General features: G+C 34.7%; 1 protein-coding gene across 9 annotated transcripts in view; it reads left to right on the forward strand.

The window, feature by feature from the left end:
- The window catches only part of LOC121740528 (homeotic protein antennapedia-like), a 194986-nt gene extending 184874 nt beyond the window's left edge, over window positions 1–10112 (forward strand). For all 9 annotated transcript variants that reach the window (XM_042133263.1, XM_042133260.1, XM_042133266.1 and 6 more), the window contains one exon: window positions 7601–10112. In XM_042133263.1, coding sequence (XP_041989197.1) covers window positions 7601–7851 — 251 coding nt within the window. In that variant the 3' untranslated portion in view covers window positions 7852–10112. The remainder of the gene's footprint in view (window positions 1–7600) is intronic.
- Window positions 10113–11802: the final 1690 nt, after the last annotated feature.

An 11802-nucleotide genomic window follows, 5' to 3' on the forward strand; every position in this document is an offset into this window, starting at 1 on the left:
TTTCTTCGTTTCATTTGTAAATTAAATTAATCGAGAAAAGTTTCCCACAAGAAAAAAACCTGTCCGCAGACCGACCAAATATTTGTCGATAGATAAAATATACATGTCTTATGCGAAGCAAAAGGAAGTTGCCACTTCATATGCTTATCAAAACATCTCGTCCTTTTGATTTTCTTCGCGAAACCGGCAATTTTATTTACGACGTGTAACCGTTTAAGAGAAATTGCATTAATCTGACCCGTTTGATATCGTGTTGCAGTTTGCGAAAGGCTTAAATCAAATAAAAAACGGCACGGTTTAAGCTTATTGGCGTACGGGATAAAGTTATAATTCGTGTATACAGGGTGCTCGATATCGCGATTCCATTGCAGCGGTATGTATGAAATTGTACGACATGAATTATGGATTGTCGATATAGCTTCAAGCTGTTGCTGTAATTTTTTTATGCCTCGGCGCGATACCGCAACGAATTAAATTAAAAGCTCTTTTCACATGTCGTCCCTTGATGAATTTCGTGTTACTATTTTTGTTGCGTTTTTGATATATGGAATTTTGTAAAACGTACGCGCTTTGAATAAAATAAAATCAATACATATTATATTTTAACTGTGCCGTTTACTGTCTAATTAAAGTTCGTATTATAACATTGTTTGTAGATTTCTGATTCGGTTCCGGTCATGTATTTTTTCAAACCTTTACCCTCTCCCCTCGTAATCAGTTCAAATGCGATCCAAGATATCATGAACCCGCTCAATATTTTAACACGCACTCTATCCTGATAAATGTAAGCTCGAACCTGACCCTGATAAATATACGCTCAGATTATGTTGTTGGTTTATAAAAAATCGGATATAAAAAAACTTTTTCAATGTTACGAAAATTGAAAAGTGTATAGTGATTGGTGTGTCAAACTTCTTACTAAATATGATATTGTTGGAAACTTTATCGCGCCAAAGTGATTATTCTTTTTCTTAAATTCTTCCGTAATAGAAACATTTTAGTGCCCTTTTTCGAGACCCAAAGTATCTTAATACCAAATTTCGCCAAAATCGGTTTAAACGTGAACGCTTTATACAAGAAATACACCTCACACAGACATATTCTGACATTTCTAATATTAGTCTGAAAGTATGAGTTATATTTTAGTGTGACTTTTAAGAACCTTATAATAGGCAGGATTTGTTAGATTTCATACCTAAATTAAATTCATCCTTGGCTCAATTCGATATGCACATTGGTGTATGATATCTTAGGTTGTCTCAATAATCTCCCGCGTGTCCGCACTAGTGTAGCTCCCCCTAGTCCCCCGACATGATTAATGTCCCCTGCGACACATGGGACCCTACTCTCTAGTACAGCGACTGGAATGAGCGCATCGAAAACGCGTTTCTATTTGTTTACTAAAAATAAACACGCTGTATACAAACTCGAGATTATTCGATTTTCAAGAATTTACCAATAAGTTTCTATTTTCAAATTGATTCGAATATTTAAATCCTAGACACGACTTTGGGTTTTTTCGAAATGTTTCGAATGTTTAGTAAATTTTGCGACCTGTTCTGCGATGCAGACCTACGTGTACATTTATTACGACTTACAAGACATGTTTTAATTACTGGTGTATGTTGCACCAGCCCAAGGTGTGCCTTAAACCTGTTCGTCTTATCTACTAGATATTAATTGTTCGGGAACAATAATTAATAAAATATGTTATGTAAATTGTCCGTGTATCTTGAAATATATTTTCGGTCAGTATTTTGTCATGCACCTTACGTAGTTATTATTTTAATTAAAAATAAATTGCGGGTTGTGTTTCTCGTAAAATTGAGTCAACATGTCATCTTTTAATGATACTGAAATTATGACGTTCTTTGCAGCTTCTTTTATTTTTCTACTCTAATAAATCATTCATCTCGACAAATAAATGATAGGACGTAGCCCTCAGTCAAGTTGCATTCGATAATAATTTATACATCGATGTAACTTCTATCTATGTAGTACTATCAGAGAAGTTAATTCCTGGGCAGATCGGGGACCTACGTAGTTTGGTCGCGTTACGTCAAACCGAGCCAACGTCAATTAACATTGAATTGACATGATCTGACCAAAAGACGTTGGTCTGTCAATTGCCTAGGAATAAATTTCCTCGATGGTACAAGTAATTCTTATCTAATTTGGCTTGATCAATTGCAGTTTTCTTAATTTTAATTAATTATTAAGGTACATTTATGAGTTAATACTAAATACTCTCATAACATTTTACGAAATTTTCATCCTCCTATCATTTATTCTTGAACGTTTAGATTATTTCGTATCATATCTTCACTTATAACTCATTCTTTAAAACACTACTAGTTATAAATAGCTGCTTTGATATTAGCAAAGTGTTCTCGAGTCTCAGGCGCTCCCTTAATGTTCTTATTACATTCGTTTAAATCTGACGCGGGATCATGTTTTATACATCACCGTCACAAACCGTATAAATTCGAAAGATGTGACGTGAACTTTACATTTCGGCATAGTGTTAGAACCCTAATTTAGTATAAGTACTAGCCAACTGCACTAGTCCTTACTATAAAAAAAATACTTTTGGCACTCAGGGATTGCCGCGGTAAAGCTATAACATAGCATTTTTAACAACTTATGCAATAATAACTTGTATACATCTAGTCGCACGCACACAAACACCGTGCCGAAATCTGGCAACGCCTTACCGACGTGGAGTGTTAGGTTTTTTCGTTACGAAATTTCTTGATTCTATCGCCACGCTAAAACCCCGTGATAAAAGCTATGCAATAGCATAGGGTACAATATACAATATATAAGGCAATAGCTTAAAAATAAATATTTAATTTATACAACGTCTGCTTGTCCTGGTGTCTCTATCTGTCATATTGTAAAAGTCACATGACAGACAAAAACTGCCTTTTTTATGAAATAAGGGGGCAAACGAGCAAACGGGTCACCTGATGGGAAACAACTACCGTCGCCCATGGACACTCGCAACATTTTTTTTTTTTTTTTATTATAAAATTGGGGCCGTCTATAGACTGTTCGTCCATATCCTTTTTTTGTTATTTTATTATTTAGATTTTTCGCACCAAGGATAATTGAAATAATATCATGAATTTTAATTAATTGTGGTCCATCACGCCATGGACACATGTGTATATGTATATTTAATAGAATAGAGTATAATATGTTGTACATATAATAAATAAATATATACATTTATTGTTTCATAAATTGCATAATAATAATATTAATGTTTTGAACGGTGAGGTCCCAGTCGGTGTGGCGGCCAGTAGATCCGACATTTTCCGATTTCCTTAGATTTTATGCTGCTCCACCCTTTGCCTTTAGATGTTGTGACATTGGCTTGGTGGAGAGGGGTCACTCAAGCTGGGTGGAGTTTCTAGGTTGTTAAAAAGACATCGTTCTGTGTCGAATCTACCCGCCATGTGGCTTAGGCCTTTATCGTTCCTGTCTTTTATAGCCATTTTTATATTATAATCTCTTATGTGTTCGGTTGACACCTCCGTGGCTCTTTTTATGAAGCTTGCCACAGCGTCTCCATCAGTGTCAGTGTAATAGACACAGGTGTTAGTGTGCCGGGATATGGCTACGACTGCATGAGGAACGCTGTCATGGATTGCCAGCTTTTGGGACTTGGTCTGTATGATGATCACCGAGGGACTCGTTAATCCCTGAGCTTCATGGATTGTGAGGACGCGAGAGTCCGTTCCCGATCCATAGCCTGTATTAGTGAGGGCTGCTTTCTCCTCTTGTGTGTGGACAAGATACAGGGTATTTAGATTGGTTTTAGGTATTCTCGCTCCTGAATACTTCATTAGCTTTAGGGACCGCACTATTTCCTTCGATGAATAGATGTTATTATAGACCATGCTTAAGGCGTATGCCACATCCATAGGGCTCCTGTGTGTGCAAGACAACTCCTGGGTGATGCTGGTTACCAGGTTTGGACGAGTGTAATTAAGTTTAAAGAGGTTTTCACGCTCTATAAACGGGAGTTGGTTAATATCTCCAATGAGGATAACATTAGAAGGACTGCAGGTGCGTTGCCGGCCTTTTAAGAGGGAATACGCTCTCTTCTTGTATAATTTGCAGGTCGTATAGGTTCGAAAATACTGCTGGTGACAGTTCGTTCCAGAGTTTTACAGTGCGCGGCAGAAAGTTACGCGAGAAACGCACGGTGGAAGACTGCCACTCATCAAGGTGATGAGGATGGTATATTTTTCGCGTGGGACGATGGCGAAAATTTGCAGGTGGTATGATTCCGAACAATTCCTCAGAGCACTCCCCGTGATACAACTTAATTAAATACCTGTGTCAACTTAATTAAATATCTTTATTAGCAAGGTGGATACTGACATATTCAGTATTCTATTTATTTATGTTTCCAACTAAAACACCACACCTTTTCGGAGAAAAATACCAGGTCAACAACCTCTTTCACGATAGGTTATGCTAATTTACCTATTTGAATATGCTTGAATATTATAATATATAAATATTAATAATATACGAGTTTTAGGTGTCACGAAAATACTGAACTGTATTTATTATGCTAAAAATCCAGAAAATCTACTTACACATCCACTAAAAGATTTAATTCCGGAACAGTCATTTATAATAATGAACCCAAGTAGAAAACGAAATAAATTTTTTTTAAAACATTTGAAAAAGGAATGACGAACTTTTTTTTAATCCAAAATAAAATAAGTAGACTAAAATATGAAAGTCCGAAACCACGTGTTGAAGACCAAATGCATATTAATACAAGACCATAGCCAATATTACATTTGCATTCTTGAATGCGGCCCAAAAGCGGGCGCGATGAGGCTGTTATCAATTTCCTCAGCAACAAGTGGCCTATAATTTTGAATCCTCCAGTTGTACTCGCCGAAGAATATCTTACACTTACTCTAGCTCTACATGAAATTCTTCTGAAGACTTTCGTTTCCTATTTCGGTTTTTGTGATAGTGGATAGGTGGAATTGCGATTTGATTTTATAATTTTTGTAAAGTTACCTTACATTTTTTTTTGCTAAATTATGTTTTAACAATGATAATTATCCTCTAGAGTCTAGATGCAATTTGGCAGGTAACATTATCCAGTCTCTACCCTTGATAAAATTTAATTTTCCGAAAAATTATTTAATTATTGATAACTTCATTTGTAGGTCCATGAACCTGTTTGTCCGTTACTCAAATATTGACAGTCCGGAAATGTACACCGACGCAAAACAGATCACAGATAATCATAATCAATAATTATAATATTTCCATTAAAAATTACAAGTCTTCCTCAAAGAGGAGGCTTGTCGTAATTTCCTTTTTGCCGTAGCATGGGAACGGTTCTGAGAAACATTATGAACTTGTTCGCTGTAATCCGTTTCTTGTCTGAGATTTTCTTCGAAGTCGAAGTGTAGTTGTTTAATGTTTAACTGGATTGAAATTTAAGTGTTTGTTTCAACCCCGTCTTTGATGAGGGGTGAGAAAATTAACTCTTCTAGCCTTATTATTTGCTACTATAATAATTATATTTCCACTTAACAATAAATTACTTTTTATTTCCTCGTCAAAAAGTGCTAAAAGTATTATTTATCAAATTACATTAAATTGCTGTAACTAATTCTGTATTACACAGGGTAATTGTAATTACACCGGTAATGATGAATGTAATTGAACAACATTTTAACACACAATAACACTTTGTTAAACTTAATCACTATTATTAATAATCGAGCAATTAAATTTAATTCGATTAGATTTAAAGTGATTTTCCACGCATTAATTTGATGTGAATTTAATTAAATCCGAATTAGCCATGGAGTGAAACAGTATGCTGTCATATTGGACGTTTTTAAACGCTTTTGAACGTAACAAATTACAATGTTCAGGGCGTCCTAAACCGTGTATAATAGGCTTCGCATCTCCACGAGAATAATGGTCACAAAACGAGAAGCTGCAGCTTAAATTATTTTAATTGGCTTCGGTAGCAGACCGCATTCTAGTGTCTACGTGGCTATGATTTCGTTCGTTCGGTGTTATTATTGGATTATAACTGCCATGTGCGAATTGAGGTATTAAGTTGGAGATTGGCAGTTAAGGATATTTAAATACCTGGTTGTTACAATTTGCTTTAGACTGGTTCTATACTTAAGCGACTCTAGGTACACGCCTCTATTGATTGCTCGAGACATCTTTACTTCTAATTTTCTCAACGAGCAACTCGTCTTATTTTTCTAACATATTATATTTTAATACTTTCTTTTTTCATACAAAATTCTAGGAATTATTATTATAAAATGTTCTATATCAAACTTATGTTCTACAAGCTTTGTAGACGATAATGGAACTTGAATTAGTTGTACACGCCACATTAAGCTTGTAGCCCCAGACAGGCGGGAGAGATGCCGAACAAGCAAAAACAATTAACAAATTGATAAGCTCAAAACAATTTCCAATTAACTTCGCCGCTGAGTTCGCTGTTAACAAATAACTGCCATTTGTAACGAATGCCTATGCAGTTTCTGCTAACTCTTTTTTAGATTTTTTCTTCTTTTCTCTCGGTAATATTTCCTCGAATATAGCTGGGGCTGCCTACATATTGCGTCACTCAAAATTTAGGGTTTTTGAACCCTTTTACGCCATGTCACTCTTGTGAATACCTTTAACATATCACATATTTCGGTAACATACTATCCTCTTACGGCCGTTCCCAATATTCAATCTATCTCTGGTTTGACATACAACTGATCGCAGCTAACATTAAATTGACATAAAATATATGTCTCTAATGTCTAACGGCCGTTCCCAATATTTGATCTATCTCTGGTTTTGCCCTATTAGAGATAGGAATAGCTCACAATTGACATAAATTATATGGCTCTAATGTCTAATGTGAGCTATTCCTATCTCTAGTAGGGCAAAACCAGAGATAGATCAAATATTGGGAACGGCCGTAATGTGAGCTATTCCTATCTCTAGTAGAGCAAAACCAGAGATAGATCAAATATTGGGAACGGCCGTTAAACGACAGTTTATAATGGGTAGTATATACTGTCGTAACGTAATGTTATGTTATGAAATTTCTGGTCTCTTCACCTTTTATCTTCATCAAAGCTCAAACAGACTTTTCTGACGTTTTACGGATAAAAGTGTGTAAATTATACGTTGTCTGTCAGATAATCCTTGATATTTTCCTTTATTCAGAAGGGATAGCTTTTTAGATTATATTTAATATCCGCCTGTCTGTCAGAGTGTCACATGATTTATTTTTCGCCTCCTTATTAGTCAGCTGTTCCAGCAGATACAAGGTCTCCCATTACACGATACTTGATTTTGATTGACAGAATGAATGAATCAGTTCATTGCCTTTGGTCTAGAATGGTCGTGTCGTGACAATGTTGTAAATAACTACAAGATTGTTGATATGTCTCAATTAAAGCTTTAAATAATTATTTAAAAAGTCTCAATGAAATTTTCCAAATTTTACACCACCCTCGGGTGAGGTATCCAATATTTTTTTTATTTTTATTTCACCATAATAACATGTTCTTTTTTCAAATTCCAGAGCGGAAGCGGGGTCGTCAGACGTACACCCGGTACCAGACCCTCGAGCTGGAGAAGGAGTTCCACTTCAATCGGTACCTGACGCGGAGGAGACGAATCGAGATCGCGCACGCCCTCTGCCTCACCGAACGCCAAATCAAAATCTGGTTCCAGAACCGACGCATGAAGTGGAAGAAGGAGAACAAGACCAAAGGGGAACCCGGCTCCGGAGACGAGCCGGACAACATGAGTCCGCCCACGTCCCCCCAGTAGTCCAGCGGTCCAAGCCCGGATCGAATCGGTTTCGGTGTCCGTTATTTTTCTGTTGCGATCGACCGGAGTTAGAACAGTTTAATTTGTATAAATCGTATGTTGGACTTACTATTACATAACTAATACGTAACTTAGTGATTCGAAGTAATAATGATAGTGTGATGAAGAGATTTTTACAGTCGTTAAGAGTAAATTAATTTATAGAAGGAACTCTCAATACCAATAATTACCAAAAATCCATGTATATGACTAGTGTACATCAGTAAAGATGTGATCGCATACAATAATAGCCGAGCGACAGACTCCAGTATTTTTTTTAATTTAACTTATTTAAAGTGCTCGATATTTTGTGAAAGTGACTACACGACGCGTTATAAGTATTTATTGAATCTCCCCGGGTCGAGCACTCGAAAACTTCTTATTTATAGAATCACAAAACCACAAGGACCTCTTATAATTAACCATTGATAAGAAGGCAATTAGTATGGATATTGTTATTATTTAATATATTTGATGTTTTATTTTAATTAAGCTATCGAAACGCTATTCTGTACATATTAAAATAATAATTTTTAGATTTTACGATTATGTACAATTGTTTTAGTGTGAATATGAAGGCAACGACTCTCCTCGGCGTGCCGCAGGAGATAGTGTAATGTGGATGTTCTCTGATTCTGTTTGTAGTCGGGAAGGCCAGTTCTACGTGCAATGTATACGATTTTCGAAAACACATATACGTAATTTAAAATCATAGGGATATCATAAATTAAATGGCGATGCATATTTCTATATACTTTTGTAACGTCTAATGTTTTAAGCAGTCTACTTAAGTCCTATTTAAATTCGAAACAGAGAGATTCACTATGTATTTATAGTAAATGAAAGTTACCTTCAATTTGTAGGGACGTATCTTATGTTTTCTTCCTGACCTGTGTTACGTATAGGTGAAATGACATAATATACAGTATACCAAAGTTAGTGAATAAACTTCTGATAAACCCTTTTATATATTGCCTCCTCACTCGAGGGATGTCTCGATGCAAAACCAATAATTATTATTTGACTTATTTGTTAATAAATCCAGACAGACAAAATATATTATTAAAAATCGATTAATCCAAAGATTTAATCAATGTTATAGACAAAATATATTATCATAGTAGCTCTTTGAATCTGTATTACTGTACCAGCACCTATTTGTGAATTTTTTAATTTGTAATGACCAAAAAGTAGATAATGCTTGATCTCGTGACTGTATAATTTTAGTAACATATTAAACTGTACTTAATAGTTTAACTTTACTAGACTTTATTCTTACTATCTAATAGTATATTTATCAAACTGTGAGCTGATATTAATTTAAGTGGTTTTTTATTAAATTAGTAGACCATAATGATTCTGCGACTAGAAAATGCCTGTTTATAAGACTTTTTTCATCTTTTACCGCAATTTTCTGAAAAATAATACCATAGAAACTCCGAAAAAAATGTTATTGGTTTTGTGTCTAGATATTTAACTATTCGGCCGACAAATATACGAATCTTGAAGACTTATGTAAAGGTATTTTTATAAAATCATTGCCTGAAAAAACCTATATACGTAAAAAATATCAATTAATATTTACTCATAACTTACTAGTGTTACTGTTGAAATCGCTGAGTGCCCTTTGAAAGGTTGGATTGGGATTCAAGTTATACGTTTTATCGAATAGTGTATACTATTTATTGTAAATTGTTTTTTTACATAGATTGTAACTAGCGAATGTTTTATGAACTCAGTGAGCCCGTTTTTTTATTTGTGCTGTGTTCGTTAAGTGTAAATTGTAATAACTGTATATTGTCGATATTTTTACAAAATATTTATTTATTTTGCTTAATTAGGTTTACACAACAATGTTCTATCTGGCCAGAACGTTTTGCTCAATCATGGATTCCTGTGAATTTTGTTTGCCGACTTTGCGATGATTTGATCCACTTTGAATTTGAAGGCAAGCTATTCGAAATTCGTGCCAGATAGAAGTGTTTCAATTGGAGAATAAGTTAATCGGATGAAATTAAGTTGGATTAGGTGCCGACTGTCCATGACATTAAACGAGAAGGGTACCGAAACGATAGGCTACCTGAGAAGGTTTTATTTACCATTATTTCCTATCGATCAAAATTTATGAAATATAATTATAATTAGTAACTTAATAAGGTTAGGCGAGACGATATTGTCATAAATATATAAATACATGAAATTAATAAAGCATAATGATTGTACTTTGTGATTTTATTAACACTAAGCCCGATTGTAGAAATTTTAAGAGATGTTCTAAAAATGTTTGAAGTGATATTTTCTTGTAGCGTAATTTAGTCCATTTTAGTTACAACTAAGCTGGATAATATTATTAAATTGTAAATCAAACATTTTTGCAAAGACTTACTTTTACTTTACTTACTGTATTATGCATCAAAAGATTTAGATATAAAATCAGAGCATATTTACTGTATGTCAGCACTGAAGAGGAATGTCTGATATTTGGCTTAATTTATGTTAAAAGTTTGTTAATATCAGTAACGCGATTAAAGCTTTCTGTAGCGTCAATGATGGAAATAATTGTCCACTACACGCACCTATATTTTCTAACATTGACCTCTTTGTAGGAAGAAAATGATGGATCAAGACCTCAGATTATACGTCTCGAATATCTCACTCGCCTGTGGCTATTCAATATTTTGCCTAACGACAAAATAATGATTTCGCGTGATACCCTTCCGTGTCAGTCACGGATTGGGCCGCCCCTCTCGAATCTGAAAATTACTTTTTTGTTTCAACACGAAGGCTTATATACAGACGAACGTGTGCCACCTTTGGGCCTTATTGTAATGGTAGTAGGGACGAAATGTACCACGAACGTAGGTGTGGTCGCCGCTAATGAGTTTTTAATAATGCCTCGTCCAATGCACGCTGAAGGCGAGCCATTATTTTGTAAGGAACTAATGCGATTTTGACAAGTTCGAAATTGAGGCCATTAAGGTTTCGCGGGGTTTTAAATGAAGGTGTATTTGTCTGTGTGTGATGGCCGGAAGTCATTAGTCCTTATGTAACCGTAATTATTGATCAATTTATGAAAATAATTTAGGATCCAGAAACAAAGATTTTACTTTTTTATTCGTTTTGTAACTTGATTTGGTACCTGCTTACATAATGAGATTACTTTATAATTACCTGTGTAAGATAGTTAGATAGAAGATATTTTTGAGTAGATGAACTTTGAGTTTAATTAGTTCAAAATAGTGTAAATAATTTTGTAAGCATTTTTAAAAATTCATTTTTTTAATTTGATCTTCTTCAACTAGCAACATTTTGTATTCACATCAGTATTAAGTATTAACTCTTCAATTGGTCGCGTCGTGTCAACTATCACTTGAATCTTGTCTGTCTGGTCGTATGAGGTCACTGTAAATTGGTCAGTCAGTCATCTGTGTGTCAACTGTTATTTATGATCCGAATGCCATTGCACTTGGTACCGATTGAGTTCATGGTCACGATTAGATAGTTTTATGCAATGTGGTGGAAGTAAAATATGATTTGTAACTGCTTTATGCAATAAGCAATAAATAAATTTAAATACAATAATTTAAAAGATATTTGTCTAATACAATCTAAGCAAATTGTGAGCTAGTAGAATCAGGAACTAAAACATTTTGCATAAGAATTAACATAGTTTAAGAGCTTTATGTTATCAAATTCACATCACCGAAGCCATTTCAAAAGAGTTCCTGGCAATTCAAAGTTCGTAAAAACTGAAAAGGCCGAGTGCAGTCTTTAAGATGAAGACATAAATCAAAGTCTACCACGCGCGACCTTGCTTCATAACATTCAATTTTATTGACTGCAATAAACCAAAGCAATGGTTAAATCAACACCGCTGTATCGATTTGAGCACATCGTAAATATTGTCGCTCC

The sequence above is a fragment of the Aricia agestis genome, chromosome 3 (assembly GCF_905147365.1).
Source record: "Aricia agestis chromosome 3, ilAriAges1.1, whole genome shotgun sequence".
In the NCBI taxonomy this organism is placed as follows: Eukaryota; Metazoa; Arthropoda; class Insecta; order Lepidoptera; family Lycaenidae; genus Aricia; species Aricia agestis.